The following is an 18,916-nucleotide window of genomic DNA, read 5'->3' as shown; positions in this document are numbered from 1 at the left end:
CTTCCTTGGTTGCTAAAGAATGCGTTTAAAGATATAGGAATGACAAGTGGCACACTCTGTATTTAACTTTATTGAAATTTATTACAAATAGGCACATAATTGTTGAGTTTTATTGTAATTTAAGACGTAGAAGTTAGCCAACACATTTTACGAAAATTAGTTAACAAATGTTTGATAGGGGCTTTTATCAAAGTAAAATTTAATTGAATGAAACAAGCAATGGCACAGGCGTGAGGTTTAGAGATAAGGAAATGCGGTTTAAACAAGTGTTCGCTAATTTTCGTCTGCCTTTACTGGAAATTAAATAAAAATACAGATGAACGTGGTTTCGGGTCATTTGAATTGGCGTGCGTTTCGGTTGCGTGTAAATTTTCAAATACGATTTTTCCGGCGGTCGGCCGATGTTTTAAAGTTTTTTTCGTTTGTCAGTTACAATTGAAGAAGAGTTAGTTTTCCGATTGCTGTACAGAGTCGGCGAGTACGTTATAGAAGAAGAGTTTTCGTCAATATTAAAAGTTAGTACCCGAGCTGCCATTTTCGACTATTCCAATCGTCATGGAACCAGTGCTGGTGATGTTAAGAGAAGAAAAAAGAGAGTTTGTGTACACGGTTGTGCGTGATTCTGTGAGATGTGTGTTGCTGTCTTCGCTTATCGCATCTGTACAGGCGTTGGATTAGTAGCGAGTACTTTTGAGACTAATTTTTTTCTGTATTCGACCGTTTGTAACAGGAAAATGTTTCAATAAAGCGCTCTTAACCTTCAGTTTATTTGATTTTTATAATTTTTTGTGTTATATTAACGGGCATTTTTGCATTTTCAATTATTCATAAAATTTTAATCATTTTTCATTTGCTTTGTTCTTGTCTTCTTCCATTCTCTTTCTTCAAGTGTATTTCCATAACGCTCCATTCACATCCTACTCTATGCCCTAGCTGTAACAAGGATTCTCTACGCCCAAGTTGTGCTTTATTATTTACACTTGCGAACACCTTGGCGCCGGATTTACACCTGATGCAACTTTATGCATTCTTTTTCCGTGCCCTCCTCTCCCTCCATATCGCAGGGTTCGCAAATGGTCTCTTTTTTAGACATTGGTCTCCTTTTTCAATGCTGGTCTCTAAAAGTCACCATTTTTCATATTTGGTCTCTAAAGTCTCTAAATTTTGCATGTTAAAAAAGTATATAGTATAAGTTCATAATTGATAAACCGCAGAAATTTGACTGTACATTTTCAGCGAATTTTTTAAGAATTAAAAAAAATGCGTTTTATCCGTCCGAGCCCACTTTTGCCGTTTCGAACTACTTCTATAGAATGGTCTTAGGTGTGCCAGATGGCCACCAAATTTCGCTGTCCAAAAGGCCCCCCCCCCCGAATTATTTCCTGAGATGCTGTTTTTGAAAGTAAAACGTGCGTAACTTTTACATACGACAACCAATTGGTCTCAACGAAAGGAACCGTTTTCTACCAACTACTGCCGTTCTTTCTGTCTTCATATCAAAGTACGGGGCGGAGGGGCAGGGGGGGTGGAACTAGTTTTATCTTTCATGGTACTCTAATGAAAGGTCTCAACGAAAGGAATTAATTTCTACCAACCATACCCCTCATCGCGATCGGGTATATTCCCATATACATATAAGAGAACGGATTGTCGGAAGAGGGTACTCACAAAGGGCGATTGGGACGTCTGCAAGAAATATATCCATTGGTGATGTCAAAAAAAGCTATTTGGGTTAAAAAAAAATGCGTTTTATCCGCACAAGAGTTGTGCACAATTTATACTTGTTTAGATATATTGCCGTTTATGTATCTCATCTATTACAAAATAAATATTTTTTGCTTAATTTTGTATGGAAATTGATTCTCGAAGGTCTCTATTTTTAAATATGTAATTAGAAACCAAGTCTCTATTTTTTTTGCTAAAATCAGTTACGAACCCTGATATCGATTGTTTTTATTCCTTTGCTCATCCACATTTCCTCCCTTTACACATTTCCTATAAGTTTAGCATTTTAATTAAGTGGCGTTTATTATTGTGTAAGTGTTTGTTTGGCTTTATTATTATTATTATTATTATTACATATTCGTGGCTATTATCTCCTATAAATCTATAATTCAATTTTTTTAGAATTACGAAGCAATAATCATAATCTCGATCGAGAAATTAATTATTGCATAATTTTAAATAAGGTATTACCACCTGCTATACTCGTACGCTGTGTCGCATGGTTTCCTGTTAATGACAACTTCAGCGCACGGTTCAACTGCACTCAGGAAGTATAAATATTTTTTCCCGAAATATCCAGGTAAGTTGCATCATTTGAAACACCTTCAATAATTGTTTTGGTAGTAGTTGGCTATGGTTTTATATTTCCAGTATGACTGCTTGGTAAATTTGAAATTTGGCAACAGCGGGTATCGTATCTAATTGATATCAGTGGCGTAGCTGGTTGTGGTAGTTCTCTGGTTCCTGTTGCTAACCAATTTTAAATAATAAAAACATTAGAAATAAATAAATAATGGAAAACATGTGTAGAACTTGCCTGAAAGTTTCTCCAAGACTAAGCAACATATTCGACGATTCCAGCCTTCCCCTCAAAATCGAAAGTATATCTTCAATACAGGTTAGGTGAAGCTTTGTTTCTGTTTTCACGAAATTCGTTACTTCCAGGTGTCAATTGGTGATAATTTACCGAACAAAGTGTGCGACATGTGCACCAGAAACATTCACCTACTCTACGATTTCAGACGAATAATCATTAAGAGCGACTTGCTGTTGAGGCAACGTATCGAACAGGAAACGCCAAAAGAAGAACAGCTTCAAACAACGGATATCACTATCATCAAGAACGAAGTGGTAGCTAATGACCAATCAAATACGGAACATCGTTTAAATTCCACCAGTAACTTTAAATGCAGTACCTGTGATTTTACCTGCGTTAATTATTTCCAATGGAAAGAACACAAACGCACGCACATTAAATCTGTTAAATCGATATGTAGCATGTGCGGAAAGTGTATACGTAAAGATAATATGAGAAAGCATATCATGACGCATACAGAACCCCCAGTTCAGTGTCAAATATGTGGAAAAACGTGTAAAAATACCGAATCTTTAAGAGGACACTTACTTGCCCACAAAAATAATAAATTACAGTGTACTACCTGCGGTAACGTATATCGACACCGTGCAGCTTATGCTGCTCATCTAAAGAGACATTTACGTAAGTTTATTATATTCATCTTTCTTCAACTCGACCTCACCCTATCCTTGCCATTAATCTTCAAATATGTAATCTATATAAGCTTCTATTTTTTTGACGGCCTTCTTCATTATTATCCATGCTTCACAACCATATAGCATTACGCCCCAGACTCCAGTGTCTTCCTCTTTTCTATACCCATCCTGCTTTTGAGTATCCTACACACTGTTTCTCAATAGTATCAACGTCTTCTCCGCCCTCCATTTCTGGTGGCTTTTCACTTGCTTTCTACAGATCTTGCATGTATTCCTTTTTTTTGTCTTTGAACACTCTACCATTCAGATTCTCTATTTCCTTTTCACAGCTTTCCATCCCAAACCACATTTTTCTCTGCATATTTCTCACGTACCAGTTTTAGTGGGCGATAAGAAGACCGTTGAGTGCAGCATTTGCGCGAAGCTCTTCTACGATCATCGAACGTTGAAGAAACACATCCGTAGCCACACGGGCGAAAGACCTTACCCCTGCCCCTACTGCAAGAAGGGGTTCTCGAGCAGTAACGCGAGAAATACGCATGTGCGGCAGCACACAAACGAGAAACCGTACGCGTGCGAGTTTTGTCCTTGCGCATTTCCACAGAAAGTTTCTCTGAGGACGCACTTAAAGTCGAAACACGCCGATAAGCTAGAGAGGCAGGAAGAGGCAAAACGGGAGGAGACGAAGACGGACGATTCTGTAAATGGCTCGTAATTAGGATAGTAGTGCGACATGAATTGTTTTTTTGAATTCAAGGCTCTGTAACAGATCAACACTGTAGATGGGAAGCTACTCCCACACAATTATTTTAGTCAACACTATTGTACGTAATTTTGAATCAGCAGAACAATGTACATAATCATGCTGTATATACTACTGTTATTTATAGAGGATAGTGTAATACTAGGTTTACTGTCCTGTTATCTGTAGCCAATAAACTCATAAGTAGATAAAATGTATTAAGACGCAATAGCTTGGGGTTTTTTTTTGGTGTGGAAGATCTTCAATTGCAAAACGAGCAGCAGCCTATTCAATTATTTAGTACTTAAAATTAAATGCATTAAAATTACAGAAAAGATTAGTCGACAATTTCCCCTTTTTTAATTTTTCGCCGCCACTGGACATAAATCGTAAATCCCCGTCACACGGCAACCAGACACATCCGACGTGTCTAAAGTGTCAAAATTATAACCTCACATATTTACTTTTGTATTAATGTTTATATTTTATTGTCCGAGGCGCTTGAACGAAGTAGAAATGGAAAAAATTGGTAGGAAAAAAATTCACGGGCACCTGGACATTACCCAGCTTAGCACCTTCAGCAAAGAGGTATAACCGCAAATGTTACAATCTTGGTATCATGTGTACCTATTTCAGGATCTAATTGATAAAATTATTGCATTACAATGCCATAACGTTGAACTGAAAAACATAATTGCCAAATCACAGCAAAGGAATCAAAAGAGATCGTATCCGCCACAGAAACCTTTCGACTTTACGAGGTTAGTGTAAGTCAAATGTGCTTTTGATTCTACGACATTTTCCAGGTGTAAGTTTCGGCACGTTCTCCTCCAGGTTTTATACTTAGGTTGGGATTACCAAGGCTACGCTTGCCAGGAGGACAGTCTTAATACAATTGAGCACTTCCTATTCGAAGCCTTACTAAAAACCTGCCTGATCAAGGACCGCCAGTCGTCAAACTATCACCGCTGTGGCAGGACAGATAAGGGTGTGAGCGCGTTCGGTCAAGTACGTATAAGGCAAAGTTTCGGGATTATTAAATTCAGTTTAGGTAATTTCGTTAGATTTACGAAGCAATAATCATGATCTCGATCGAGAAATTAATTATTGCATAATTTTGAATAAGGTATTACCACCTGCTATACGCTGTGTCGCATGGTGTCCTGTTAGTGACAACTTCAGTGCACGGTTCAATTGCACTCTCAGGAAGTACAAATATTTTTTCCCGAAAGGTTTCTTAAATATTCAGGTAAGTTACATCATTTGAAACACCTTCAATAAATGTGTTGGTAGTACTTGGCTATGGTTCTATTGTTCTAGCATGACCGTTTATAAGTTAGAAAAGTGTTGAACTGTCACCAGTGCTATCAAATTAAATTTGTCCAATTTTGTAGAAAATGGTCGAGGGAACACAATTCCTCGTAGGATCCCATGATTTCCGAAATTTTTGCAAGATGGATGTCGGAAATGGTGTAGTAAAATATAATCGGACAATCACTCACGTAGACATTCTTCCTTATAGTTTAAACAAGGAAAATGAAGGTATTCGATAGTTCACCTATAACGCATTCTCCATCATGGTCTTATAGAGTACAGCATGTTTGTGCTCGTCATACAAGGGCAAGCATTCCTCTGGCATCAGATTAGATGTATAATGGGGGTACTGCTCTTAATTGGACAAGAAAAGGAGGACCCCTCCATTGTTAAAGATCTATTGGATGTCGAAAAGCACAGCAGAAAACCGGATTATAACATGGCCAGTGATATTCCTCTAAATTTGTACGATTGCGAGTACGAACTGGAGAGTAATTGGAGATATGATGATAACAATTTGACTGATCTTATTAAAAAGCTCCAGAGCTTTTGGACATTTCATGCGATAAAGTTGGCTAAATTAAGTAAAAGCTATTGATAACTCTGAATTTTTAGAGCCAATATGGTTGAAAGTATGTTACTTGACCTTAGGAAACGGTCAGGTAGTACTGTTGACTTGTCTCTGTGTCAAAGCAATTATTTATTGAATGGAGTGAGGGCTAAGAAGTATGTTCCATTGGTGCAACGGCAGAAATGTGGTAAGTAACAATCGTATGCTCCAAAACATGCCTGATTCTGAGTTTTAGAGAGCTTGGAGAATAGAATACAGCATTTTATCAAAAGGAGGAAATTAGAGGGATCCAATTCCAGTCCTGTCGTCGATACATGATAGTTTTTTTTTATGTTTATATAGAATATACAATAACCATGAACTATAGAATTTTATTATGAGGCACCTTATATTTTTCCTTTCTGTGTAGTTTTTCCTCCAAAACTTTACCAAAATCCTTTTCTTGAATCTGATTCGTTTCAATGAATCTTTATACAAATGGTTCTCGTAGGCCGATTTTTTCAGGAATACAAAAATTGCTTTCAACCAGAGCTCGGCTCGTTTGAAATTATGGATTCTACAGGCCACATTCTATAAGAAATTTTTTTTCCGGGTCGATCTGAGACAATTTTTTTTGCGGGCCTCAAAAAAAGGCAGTGTGTATCCTTCCTTTTTTACCAAAAATCGATTGCACAAAATTTCTCGGGAAAACACTTTTTCTTATTAAGTTTGGTGCGTAGAATCCAAAACAAATTGTACTTTTTCAATCAGACTTCTCAATCAAAAGTTATAGACTAGAAACCAATTTTGAAAGAAAATTCAAAGGGCTGTAACTTTTGAACTAGTAGCCCAATCTTGGAACTGTTTGAAATTATGGATTCTACAGGCCACATTCTATAAGAAAATTTTTTTTCCGGGTCGATCTGAGACAATTTTTTTTTCGGGTCTCAAAAAAAGGCAGTGTATAACCTTCCTTTTTTACCAAAAATCGACTGCACCAAAATTTCTCGGGAAAACACTTTTTCTTATTAATTTTGGTGCGTAGAATCCAAAACAATTCGTACTTTTTCGATCAGACTTCTCAATCAAAAGTTATAGACTAGAAACCAATTTCGAAAGAAAATTCAAAGGGCTGTAACTTTTGAACTAGTAGCCCAATCTTGGAACTGTTTGAAATTATGAATTCTACAGGCCACATTCTATAAGAAAATTCTTTTTCCGGGTCGATCTGAGACAATTTTTTTTCGGGGCTCAAAAAAAGGCAGTGTATAACCTTCCTTTTTTACGAAAAATCGACTACACCAAAATTTCTCAGGAAAACACTTTTTCTTATTAATTTTGGTGCGTAGAATCCAAAACAATTCGTACTTTTTGGATTAGACTTCTCAATCAAAAGTTATAGACTAGAAACCAATTCCGAAAGAAAATTCAAAGGGCTGTAACTTTTGAACCAGTAGCCCATTTACATGTTTTATTAACCTTTTGGTATACCCAAAAATTTAAAAATAAGTTTTTACATTTCTGGAACTGTTTGAAATTATGGATTCTACAGGCCACATTCTATAAGAAGATTTTTTCCGAGTCGATCTGAGACAATTTTTTAGACGGGCCTCAAAAAAAGGCAGTGTATAACCTTCCTTTTTTACCAAAAATCGATTGCACCAAAATTTCTCGAGAAAACACTTTTTCGCGTATTTGCAATTCGAAAATGTTCCCTTATGTAAATTTTTATCACTTGCAAACGAATGATCTTATTACAAATATTAAACAACTTCACTTCTTCACCAATTTAATCACAGAGCGTTTCTTAACAGCGCGTTCTTAAACACACGATTGGTAAAAAATAAATAGCAGCGACGTCCTTGGTTTGAAACTGACACTCAAAATGAAAACCGGTAACACTTTTCTGCGACTTTTTTTTTGTGTTTTTGGCTTTGGCGGTACCAATAAGCCAGCCTAGTTTATAAGTAAGATTTCTATTAAATTTCAAATTTCAATTTTATTTTGTTGTAGAAACTGGTATATGTATAAATATATCGAAATATTTTTGGATTCTAAAAGAAGAAACAATGTTGTAGGGAAAGTGACATTACATTTTTGTAGATTTGTGTAGAATTCATTTCTAAAAGTCGAGTGATTGCTACACTCCAACATAAGGTGTTGCATTGAACCTTCACTACCACACAAACATATTGGAGTGTCTGCTAATTTTATTTTATGTAGATGTGTAGGGAATCTGCCATGATTGGCTCTCAATCGACAAATGGTTGCAATAAAAGGCCTGCTGGAGATATTTTTATACCATGGTTGTTGAGGTAAGTTTGGTTCTAATTGTTAAATTTTCTACAACAACTGAGATAGTAAGTAACTGTTCGCGTAAAATTATGCCAAAAATTTCGCAATGATGCGTAATATTAAAAAATTCATATAGTCACGCACCGCAGTGTCTGTACTTATGCATTTATTTCGAGGCAAATAGAACATATTCAAGGTTTGTGAATTATATTAAAGGCTACGTGCAAATTATTATGTATTCAATTCAATTCAATTAATAAATGTTAAATGAAAAGAAATAAGCTTGAAATACGTAAATAATGAATATGATTGTGGAATAATTTTATGTTTAGCACGCATGAACAACGGCGCTTGTACTCTCTCTCGCTGTAGATGCTCGGTTGTGTGTTCAAATGTAGAGCTCAAGAGTAAGCAATGCCATTGCTCACTTGTACTGAAAATAACTTAGCATAACCGAATTCTGTGTACAATAACAAGATCACGCATTTTCATGCAATCAGACATGCTAGATTACTAGACTATAGAGACAATGAAGTAATTTTGAAGTAAGCATTGCAATAATTGTTGTCAGTGACAATCTGAAGCAATTTTTTAGCTATTTCTAGTAATTCGCACAATGAGCGATATAAAACACGTACGAATCACTTTGTGTGGTTACAAAGGCATCGTGAGTACCGCAAATCGACCTTTTAAAAGATTCAATTGCACATACCTCCCCGCAGGTGCCAACGTATTCAATTGCCGACGTAAACGTGCAGGCCCACTTCTTGGGCACGGATTTGGGCACTTCTACAAAAGCCGCTTTAACCGACGACGAGTACTGTGCCACAAGTTTTGATTTTGTCATACCGTGCGACGTGAACTCCGCGAAGAGTTTGGATGATCTGATCTCTAACCCGCTACAATGTCCTTAATTGAAATTCACGCTTCTCTCGTACTAACAGTTTGTCTTTCCAGTTAAAGTTTATGAACACCCCGGTAGGGGAGATAAAAAAATAATGGACCAACTTCCTGCGCGTTTATCGCAAGACGCTTTGGCGACATCGTCCGAAACCACCATTAATTTGATAGAGGTGTTTGCGAAAAGGACCTTCGATAGGAGCGCTTTTGTTACACCTGAATGTTACCAATCACCTAGAGGTAATTATTCTAGTGGCGGAGGCGTAAATTGCCATATATTTCCAGGCAGTAAAAGTGAAAAATCTGAGACCCCATTCCCAGCTGGACCAATTCTGTTAGGAAGTGCACAGTTAGACTTTTTGCCACTATTTCAAGGTGAGCTTGAAAGCCTCGCGAACTTTTGACTACGCTTGTATTACAGGCAGGGAAATATTTACCCAAAGCTTGCTAATTCATAAAAGTGAACAGCCTTATGACGATGATATGGTTCCCGTGAATCTGATGCCGTGTTTAATGGTTGAAGTAAATATAGAAGGAGATGGTTGGCTTCCTCGAAAGTACACGAACATTCTTAGTGTAACAATTGAGTCCATTTACAATCTTCCTAATGTAATGTCTGCCGATATGGACTACTCAGTCAGTGTTAATATACCAAACGCGCATTCGGTCAGTTTCAATTTCATTATTCTCTAATTTTGCTCATGGCCAGTGCGTACAGGAACAGGAACATGTTGTAATTCATGGTGGTACGTGGAAAACTGGTACAAATATGTGCAATATGAAGCTATGGCCCAAAGGGCACGATCCCGAAGTCAATAGAGAGACTTGCTACAGGTTAGCTAGTGCCTTTACTGAAAACTTTAACCTTATCCTTTAGAATGGCTGATACAGTTGATACGATCCATAACAAGATAAACGCAAATTTGGAAAAAGTAGCTAATCCTGGTAGTGATCCCAGGGTGGAGTTCAACGTCATAAAGAGAAATTACCTCATGGAGCAAGCCTCGCGATTGTTCCGGAAAAATTTGAAAGACTACCGCCATCTGCCCCTCGAAGTCTTCATCTCCAGGCCCGGCATGCCTAAGGATGCCGCAAACTCCTTACATTTGATGGCGAACGTAGACTTATCCACATTACTTTATCCTGGGGGTAGTTCTTTATACGATTGTCTTCGACTGATTCAGAATTTTAGTGTCGAGATGTCGCGCTTCCTGCGGCCTGCGCACTTTTCACAAGAAGGAAATATTACAGAGGACCGGACTTCAATCGTCGTACTTTGCGCCGGATGTTAATGTTGGAAAATGTGCGACGCCCGTGGTGGATAAGAAGGGCGGGAAAGCGAAAGACGATAAGTCCAAAGCTTCGAAAAGTGACAAGGGGGCCAGTTCAAAAGTACAGGATTTAAAACAGGTCAGTTGGGTTCTGTGAAACCATAATTAAAGGCCATTATTTTAGCTGCTCCCTTCACCTGTAGTGGTCGAAGAACCACCGAGCGTTCTCGTTTACGGTAATCAACAAGGTGAAAGGACGTTTATTGTGGTTGAAATCGAACTACAGAAGCCGCTGGAAATGCAAAGACCAATTGAAGATCTGACCGTCGAGTAAATATCAGATAATTTGTTTCGTGTTCAATGTTCATTTCAGTTTGATAAATTTATTACCACCACGCCCCATGCTCTCCAAGCATGTCATATCTGCGCGTTTGGCTGTTAAGCAATACAGAGATGGGATTAAGCAATTAACGGAAGATATTTTGAGTCAGCATGATAAATTTCTGGTGGATATGGCGGCCTGCCCTTGTAAGTAGGTACCTGCGCTTGCACGCAAATGTGAGAATTCACCAATAGGTGTGCAATTTGGCATACGCGATACCAAAAACGCCTTCCTGACCTTTCTGCAAAAGAATGGCATTTATCAAACGTATCTATCGTCGTTTACGAAAATCGCATGTGTGGCAATTAAGGAGAAATTTCCGTACGTTGAGGAAACCAATCCCAATAATAAAGATTATCAGGTACGACGAGCTGTTAAAGCGACCCGTGTAACGTTAGCAATAACCAGCCAATAATAGATTTTGCGTATTTCTAGCGAAGTTAGCAATAAATGTGCAACAATATGCATACGAATGGTATTAAAATAGGCACGTACTACGAGGGACATTAGAAAAGAAATCTACCTTAGCATGAAACAAAAGGCATACGACTGTTTTGATTATTTTATTTTTCAATGTATACTGTATTCATTTTAAGAAGGTAGCGGGTAGAAAGCATAGGGTAGCTTTGACCCTCACTGTGATTGGTTAAAACATGAGTCAAACCAAACCAAATTACTTTAGCTCGGACGCAAACCTCCGATACTTTATCTGGAGCGCAAACCTCGACCCCCTTGACCTTGACGTTAGCACAGGCGCAAACCTCGCTACCACAGTTCAGAACCACTCAATTCTAGTGACTTTTCTAGGGATTTTCATCTAGTGAGATTTAGAATCGGTCATATATTACTCTCGACTCAGGCGCAAACCAAATTACTTTAGCTCGGACGCAAACCTCCGATAATTTATCTCGAGCGCAAACCTCGACCCCCTTGACCTTGACGTGCTGCTTAAGGCGTCTCACGGCCGTCACGAAATCGACAGATTTGGTCCATGATTCCTCAGCATATACCATCCACGACATCTTTAATACATGTACACCTTGTAACGAACATATAGAGGCTTATATAAGCGTCAATCCCCACCACCAGTCATATTTAGAATATAGTGTGATTTAGAATCGGCCGTACACTACCATCGACAAGACCCCTCGGCTCAGGCGCAAACCAAATTACTTTAGCTCGGACGCAAACCTCCGATACTTTATCTTGAGCGCAAACCTCGACCTCCTTGACCTTGACGTTAGCACAGGCGCAAACCTCCGATACTTTATCTGGAGCGCAAACCTCGACCCCTTGACCTTGACGTTAGCACAGGCGCAAACCTCCGATACTTTATCTGGAGCGCAAACCTCGACCCCTTGACGTTAGCACAGGCGCAAACCTCGCTACCGCAGTTCAGAACCACTCAATTCTAGTGACTTTTGTAGGGATTTTCGGCTAGTGAGATTTAGAATCTGCCATATATTACTACTAGTATTACAATGAAACATAAAACGACTGGTGAATTTTGTAAGGTGGTCATTAGCTGTTATTGTCAAAGGTTTATTTCTGTTCGCAGTGCTGAATATTTCTACTTTACAATAATTTGGTGCTGTTTTATATTTTTCCTATGTGTGTTTATCTTCAAACACAGCGCCATCTACTACCTTCTTATAATGAATGCAGTATAGTCTTCTATTTGTCTAATACCGTTGAATAAAACATGCCTTCATTGTCTGCAAAAAGTCCTCAACAGCCTTCTGTTTAGAGGAGAACCTTGGTGGATCCGTTGTCTGGATTCCAAGTTGATTTCTGGGTCCTACTGGTGCACCCAAATCTCGTCACTAGCAGAGCTGGGTAGTGCTCGCGAGCGTTTCGCTCGAAAAAGCGCTCCAAGCGGAAAAAGTACTTTTCCCGAGCGCTCGCGATAAACCGTTCGAGCACTTTTACGTGCTCCTCGTGTTCCTCGTAAAATTCCCCTTAAAATTGATGCACTACATATTTAAAAAAGCGCATTTCCACATGAATAGTCTGTTTTCCGAAAAAAAGAATCGCATTTTCCAATAGAAAAATGAATGCTGATGTCCGCATTTTGTCCGTCCGTCTGTACCACTACTAGTCTTCCAGTTTAAGATTTTTCGTTATGGTTTCTTTCTTGTTCGGTGTAGTACAGTCCCGAGACCAGAACGACAAAAGAGTTTTTGGATGAGCCAGTTCCTTCCCGAGTTATTACTGATTCTGTGTGGGAAAAATGCGCTTTTGTCGATTGACCACGTCTATACTAGTTGACGTGTTTTTTTAATTTGATTTGTAGGGGACATCTCTAGTTAGTTTCAGACAAAAGCGCATGCGCAATTTATTTTTTGACTGGAATTTGCTGGGTTTTGGAAGAATTGGGTTAGAAACAAGAAATGTAAGTTTGCGCATGCGCAATAATTTGCTTGCGTCTTTTAGTCTGCGAGTATTTATTTTTTTATGTGTGTTTATTTTTTGAGAAAGTTCGTCCATAAATAACAAATGCTCATGCGCAATCCATTTTTTGACGCGTCGTTCAGTTTTAAAAACAGCATCCATTTAAAATTTAGGAAAAAAAGGCCGGAATAACTTTATTAACAAGTGATTTCATTTTGATTTTTTTTGCAGTACTTACCTTCTCTTAAAATTGCAGAAAAATCGGACCAAAAATAGGGCTACACCCCATATAATATCCATGGCCAATTTTATTGTTCCTTATTACACCATTTAACCGTTTTCTCAATCAAATTGTGGTTTAGATCAGGATTTATTGTTTTTCCGTGGCCTAAAATGAAGCTCTCTTAAACTGAGCAAGCTTCGTGTTTGAATTTTTGAGGATCAAAATGCCACACGTGTATATGGACACATGGCAAAAGTTGAAAATTATGAAGATTGAAAAAAAATGATTTTTGGTAAATTGTGCAGGAAAGACCATAACGAACTAATTAACTAGCGAAAATTCGTAAAAAATATGCAAATATTATTTATTGTCAACTTCACACGGGTCCTGAAGGATCCGTTTCTCATAAAACTGCCGCAGAATTACATTGGGGAAGTTTTTTCTTCGCTCACCAAAGAATCGCACGATATGATAAATCTACTCAGCAAGTCCGGCGTCGAACCCAAAGCAACGACTATCATGCCAAAGGAGGAGGATCTCTTCCTTTTATACGGGGAGGAAGCGTGTGAAATTGGCGCGATTTTACTCGCCGACCGATACTTCCTGGAGGTAAATGAAGCGGTTCATCTTTCGTCTAACGTCCTCCTTGTAGAGGGTCTGCCAGGCCAAGAAGAAGGCCACGTCGTGGTTTGATTACGCCGTTTTTTATTTGAAAACCGGAGACGAAGAAAAGGCGTTCGAGTGCGTGAGGCGTAGCTTGTTGGAGAATGAGAAATTTAAATATAGGTAGGTAACATTTTTGTACAGAAAGATTCCATGATTGCATCCTTTTTTAGTCTCTTGATGTTTGCCCTTCTTCTTTGTGGCAGAAATAAAAAAGAAGAAGCAGAAACTTGTTTCCTAACGGCAATGTTCTTCCATCCTACGTGGTTGGAAGGTAAGTACAAGATATACGAGTAGGTACGCACACGGTATGAAAGGGATGCTCATTTTGAATCGATATTCTAAAAGACGCCAATTTCTAATCATTGCAAGTAACAGTAATCGCGTTCCTTCTATATCGCCAGAGTTTAAGTCTAATTTTCTCAAATTTTTTTAAATTGACTTATGTGCCCCCCATTTTATTGTATGTTAATATTTCCTTAAAATTGGCCTTTTATTTTCCAATGGCTTCTTTTCTATTTTCCCCAAGTTCTTCAGGATGTCGTTCTATTTCTTGACAATTTCCCTACAATCAAGGTTAAGATTTCCTACTCATCAAAATCTATTCAGTAAGCTATTCCATATTGTACGAGGTTGGATAAAAAAATACGGTAAAAGAGTTTTTAAACCTGAAACGAAAGATGCTACATCTATTTCATGTCATATACAGTGTAAACGTAGGGGTTTATGTGTATTATTTTTCCCTATGTCTACTTTCAAATGACAAAATCTCTTGTGAAGGACGTATCAATTTATGCAACCAAAATAACTTCTTAAAACAAATAAATATCTGGCTGTCACATTCATAAATTGGAATATTGTTGCTTTGGCTTCGGTATTTTTAATTTTATTTATTTTATTTATTTATTTTACTTATTTTATTTATTTTATTTATTTTATTTATTTTATTTATTTTATTTATTTTATTTATTTTATTTATTTTATTTATTTTATTTATTTTATTTATTGTCCTTCCCTTGTTCTGGGCCCTCGACAGTACTTTTCAGAGGTGTCCCTGCAGAAGATCTTAAGTTGTTCTATACTACTCCGGTATTTACCTTACGAATTAGGAAAACTGCAGGAAAATGCAATTCGGAGTAGGCGGCAGAATGCTCGAAACTGATCTAAGGAAATTCCCATCTCTGCCACGGATGAAAAATTCCCACCTCAGCCCAGGTTCGAACACTCGACCTCCCGGCTCTTATTCTTCCAAATTTTTCCTTTATCTACAGTCTCACGCGTTGAATGCCTGAAATATGCCTCTAGGAAGACATCAATTTAAAACGAATGGGTATATAGAAGAAACATTGTGAAGGTTCTGTAGTACCTAGAGAGTATAGTAACGTCTGTTTTTTTATTAGATTGTCGATTGTAAACTTTTATTGTAATTAGGTTGGGTTACAATGCATTTATTTTATTCTCACATTGGAAACTCGGAAGGAGCAGATTTATGCTTAGAAATGGCTCATAAGTATATGAACACCCCTAAGTCCAACGACTACTTTACTAACCGCGATAACTTAATCTGGACTACATCCATTTGTCCAAATGAGTTATTTTTCAGGACCGCGGCGCTTTTAATTAAAATGTATTTCTTTGAGGTAACACCTGGACTCCTGGTCCTGGTTATTTAATAATCAATTCAGTTCGCAGAAAAATCTTTGACACATACCAAGAACGGCAATCGGGGAGTCTACCACTATTTACTAGGAGTCATTCAGTATTATCGCAAGAATTACGAGCACGCCCTAGTTCATGCGAAGGAAGCGGAACAGCTACATGGACCTGTAAGTTGAATTAAAATAAGTCGTACCCAAAAAGATGATATTCTACTGCCAGAAGAGAGCGTAGCGTCATGTAGACGGTATTTCGGTTTAAACACCAAAAATAATGACGGAATTAAAATATTCTAATATACAGGATGTATATGAGAATATTTTAATAAACACAACAGTTCGTTTCATTTGAGTTTGTATCTCACTATTGTTTCTCCTTTTAGAAACTTTGTTAATAGTTTAAATTTTTATCGCTTTTGTTATTTATTCAATTTAAGGTGTAGAAGTAAGACACATCTGGTCGTTTGCGATAAGGAGTCTTTCATTCGTACCTCGATCCTTCACGTTCATCAGGTTTTTTTCATGTTATCTTCCTCTCGCCTATTTTGTTAACGCATTCATGGTATTGGTGCTCTTTTTCGCAACTCGGCATTTCTTTTAGTCACGTGTCTTTTATGCACCATCTCCTCTTTTTATCACATCTCCGTCATACATCCATCTCGTCTCCTTAATGTTGTCTCCTTTAAGATGGTGCCTCACTTATGCACCCATCCTTAACGTCTTTGTTTCACGCTCTTTTCTCCACTTCATACCAGTACGGGAACCGGAACGGATTGCATTTCCAGGCCCCTTACTTGAAACCGCAACCGTTGTTCAAGACCGGAACCGGTACGGGTACCGTTATTATTAGTTCCAAAGAACCGGTACGTTTCGGTTCAAGTGTAAACTTTGCCATACTTACGGAGATTCGGGTAGGCAACAATTAGTGACTAATACCGAAAATTAAGATAAGTAATTGAATGAAAAACAGTTGAAGAATGTTCGCCCTCATTAATCAAACTGCAAATTCTTGAAAAAAAGTATAACTTTCAAAACTAGTACAAATAACTATTCTCGAAATTTCGTTGCAAATATGTCAGATTTTGAGTTTACGGGTAGATCCGTTTTGGTTTTTGAATATTGTGGGAAGTTGTGGGGTGTCAAATTTTAAAAATTCCACCGTGATGGAAACTCACTAATAAACTTTTAAACCGTGTTGTAAATTAAGTCCGTCGTTTCTGCATCATTCAGGTCTCAATGTTTCCTTGTTCTTTTAATTGTCTCTAATCGTCAGTCGCGTCAGGGAGTGGGGGGGTGAGGGTTTAAATTACAAAGTGTTTAATACTGGTAGGTATAACTAACGTTACAGTTTCTTAGATCAGCACAACAAAAAATCAGTCAGCAATTCTTAAAACGATTAACTCGAGATTGGTTGAATAAAAGTTTCTAACCAATAAAAATTAGGTATCGCCGTTTTAAAAATATTCCGGTAATTAGGAGGGGGGAAAATCAATAGCGAGATGCAGTTGATTAGCCGTAGAGGAAAAATCATTAGACTAACAAAAGCAGGCGTAAAATTTAACGGTTATAGGATTATGCAGTCAATGCGCTTGCCGGCCACTGCTACTTAGCCCTGGACAAATTGGCGGACGCAAAAAACGAGTATATGGGCGTGTTGGAGTCGTTCGACAGACCGGACGACATCCACCTGGTGTTCGTGTATCTAGCACTAATCAGCGAAAGAACCGGCGACAAGCAATTCGCGAAGAAGATGCTTCTGTCGGCGTGCAAATATAGTCCTACACCCTACACGTGGCTGGGCGTCGGTCTGATTTACTACTCCCAAAAGGACCTAATCAGCGCTGAACAGTGCCTTTTGCAAGCGAACGTTTGCGATAACCGTTTGCCTGAAGTTTGGGGTTACTTGGCCCTTATAAATTTGGAACTGGCCCGATACAGCGAAGCCGAGCTGTGTTACAAACAGACGAAGAAGGTTTCCATTTTTTCACTTGAACGCCCACAGTTTTAACATCCTCCTTTTCAGAACAAGATTGTCAATGAAGAGCTTGTCAAAAAAATTGAAAAAGCATGGACATGGGTGAATAAAACTCTGTACTAAGTTATCGTAATATAAAATATATTTTGTTCTTGTTCCATAGTTTCAATTTCGTTTGTCGCCCTCCGATTTTGTCGTTTTACTGTCATCACCGTGGTATTTGTGAAAGTCGCCAGGTTGTCGTCGAAACTGCGGTCTTTTTGGATACTGTTTATTTGTAAAAGAAATTTCTACAACCTTGGTTTCATCTAGGACACATTTTCGTTGGCCCGATTCCGTCGACACTTCCACGTTAACGTTTATCGGTTTCTTCAAAAACTCCTGTACTTCCCTAACAGATCTATAATGCCTTTCTTGAGTAGGACGAGGCGAAGTGTTAACATCCTTTGGTTGTAGATTTGGCTTTGGTTTCGGCGGGTTTTTAGCCTGCGGTCTTTTTGGTTTTGGATCATCGCGGAGGGGATCTTTTAAAAAATTGTAGGGTGGATCACGTGGAGGTGCTTTCTTAATTTCCTCTAAAAGACTTATTATGCGTATGGTTATTTAATGTAGCATATACTTACTACCTTGGTCAGAATTCGATCGTTCCACTCTCATTCTGTTCAATTTTTCCCTTAAATCTTCTATTTGTGGATCTTGTTTTTTATGAGGTCGCCGTTGACGTGATTGCTGCATTTTGATCTAGAAAAAAAAATATCTGCAGACATAACAGTAAACATTGTTTCTTTTGGGAGCTACGTTTCCAAAAGTCGCATAAATTTAATTTACCGTACTTTAATTAAAGTGCTAGGTGGGGTTTTTGTAATGTTTTTTTCTGCAACTTTACTATTATTACTTTAGATCAAAAAGATACAAATAAAAATTTAAAAAAAATTAAAAAAAAGTAAAAATAAAATAAAAAATAAAATACAAATAGGGAAAACCTGCATTGAATCTTAGAGAAACACACAAAATATACTTAATCCAATTTAGAAATGTCGCGAAGTATCGCCATCTCTAAGGATGGATCATAATGATCATATCCACTTCTTGCATAACTTACCTACACTGTTTTAATTTTAAAATTAATTACTAAAACTGAAACTAGCATAAATATGAAATTGCGACTAGGTACCTACACTTTTATAACGCGGCCAATTACTAAATCGACATTGAATCTAAAAATTACAGTAAATCTAAAAGTAGAACATGAGAAACCGTGCAATGTTGCCGTTGCACTAAATCAATTATTTATATCCGAATTAATGTTACAATATTT

General features: G+C 37.8%; 4 protein-coding genes across 15 annotated transcripts; 3 read left to right on the top strand and 1 right to left on the bottom strand.

The window, feature by feature from the left end:
- Window positions 1–2,403: 2,403 nt before the first annotated feature.
- Window positions 2,404–4,208, top strand: LOC116167856 (zinc finger protein 37 homolog). Of its 2 annotated transcripts, none has more exons than XM_031483425.1 (3): window positions 2,404–2,606; window positions 2,671–3,223; window positions 3,621–4,208. In XM_031483425.1, exons 2-3 carry the CDS (start codon window positions 2,710–2,712, stop codon window positions 3,950–3,952), a joined length of 846 nt encoding a protein of 281 aa, XP_031339285.1. In that variant the 5' UTR covers window positions 2,404–2,606; window positions 2,671–2,709; the 3' UTR covers window positions 3,953–4,208. The 2 variants fall into 2 exon arrangements, with proteins under 2 accessions (XP_031339285.1, XP_031339284.1); XM_031483424.1 differs by having other exon boundaries at window positions 2,413–2,623.
- A 143-nt stretch (window positions 4,209–4,351) lies between these two features.
- On the top strand, window positions 4,352–6,225 carry LOC116167855 (tRNA pseudouridine(38/39) synthase). The gene is made up of 8 exons (XM_031483423.1): window positions 4,352–4,567; window positions 4,616–4,740; window positions 4,786–4,987; window positions 5,031–5,228; window positions 5,374–5,521; window positions 5,569–5,863; window positions 5,909–6,051; window positions 6,100–6,225. Exons 1-8 carry the CDS (start codon window positions 4,454–4,456, stop codon window positions 6,180–6,182), a joined length of 1,308 nt encoding a protein of 435 aa, XP_031339283.1. The 5' UTR covers window positions 4,352–4,453; the 3' UTR covers window positions 6,183–6,225.
- Window positions 6,226–7,510: 1,285 nt separating this feature from the next.
- Window positions 7,511–17,753, top strand: LOC116167854 (cilia- and flagella-associated protein 70-like). Of its 4 annotated transcripts, XM_031483419.1 has the most exons (18): window positions 7,511–8,805; window positions 8,861–9,044; window positions 9,096–9,278; window positions 9,324–9,413; window positions 9,460–9,704; window positions 9,757–9,872; window positions 9,916–10,187; window positions 10,231–10,448; window positions 10,494–10,639; window positions 10,683–10,837; window positions 10,886–11,052; window positions 13,726–13,914; window positions 13,958–14,091; window positions 14,142–14,242; window positions 15,400–15,608; window positions 15,654–15,794; window positions 17,194–17,595; window positions 17,647–17,753. In XM_031483419.1, exons 1-18 carry the CDS (start codon window positions 8,755–8,757, stop codon window positions 17,719–17,721), a joined length of 3,078 nt encoding a protein of 1,025 aa, XP_031339279.1. In that variant the 5' UTR covers window positions 7,511–8,754; the 3' UTR covers window positions 17,722–17,753. The 4 variants fall into 4 exon arrangements, 3 of the variants coding, with proteins under 3 accessions (XP_031339279.1, XP_031339280.1, XP_031339281.1); XR_004144662.1 differs by lacking the exon at window positions 17,647–17,753 and having other exon boundaries at window positions 15,661–15,794; window positions 17,194–17,330; XM_031483420.1 differs by lacking the exon at window positions 8,861–9,044 and having other exon boundaries at window positions 7,511–8,158.
- Window positions 17,719–18,888, bottom strand: LOC116167857. 8 transcript variants are annotated; one of them, XM_031483429.1, is made up of 3 exons: window positions 18,777–18,888; window positions 18,222–18,339; window positions 17,719–18,173 (listed from the first exon to the last, which is right to left on the bottom strand). In XM_031483429.1, exons 2-3 carry the CDS (start codon window positions 18,331–18,333, stop codon window positions 17,764–17,766), a joined length of 522 nt encoding a protein of 173 aa, XP_031339289.1. In that variant the 5' UTR covers window positions 18,334–18,339; window positions 18,777–18,888; the 3' UTR covers window positions 17,719–17,763. The 8 variants fall into 8 exon arrangements, with proteins under 8 accessions (XP_031339289.1, XP_031339292.1, XP_031339290.1 ...); XM_031483432.1 differs by having other exon boundaries at window positions 18,225–18,339; window positions 18,777–18,887; XM_031483430.1 differs by having other exon boundaries at window positions 18,773–18,879.
- Between the last annotated feature and the right edge of the window lie 28 nt (window positions 18,889–18,916).

This window comes from Photinus pyralis, unplaced genomic scaffold, assembly GCF_008802855.1.
Source record: "Photinus pyralis isolate 1611_PpyrPB1 unplaced genomic scaffold, Ppyr1.3 Ppyr1.4_LG4, whole genome shotgun sequence".
Classification (NCBI taxonomy): domain Eukaryota; kingdom Metazoa; phylum Arthropoda; class Insecta; order Coleoptera; family Lampyridae; genus Photinus; species Photinus pyralis.
This window is presented reverse-complemented; position numbering and strand designations above follow the sequence as displayed.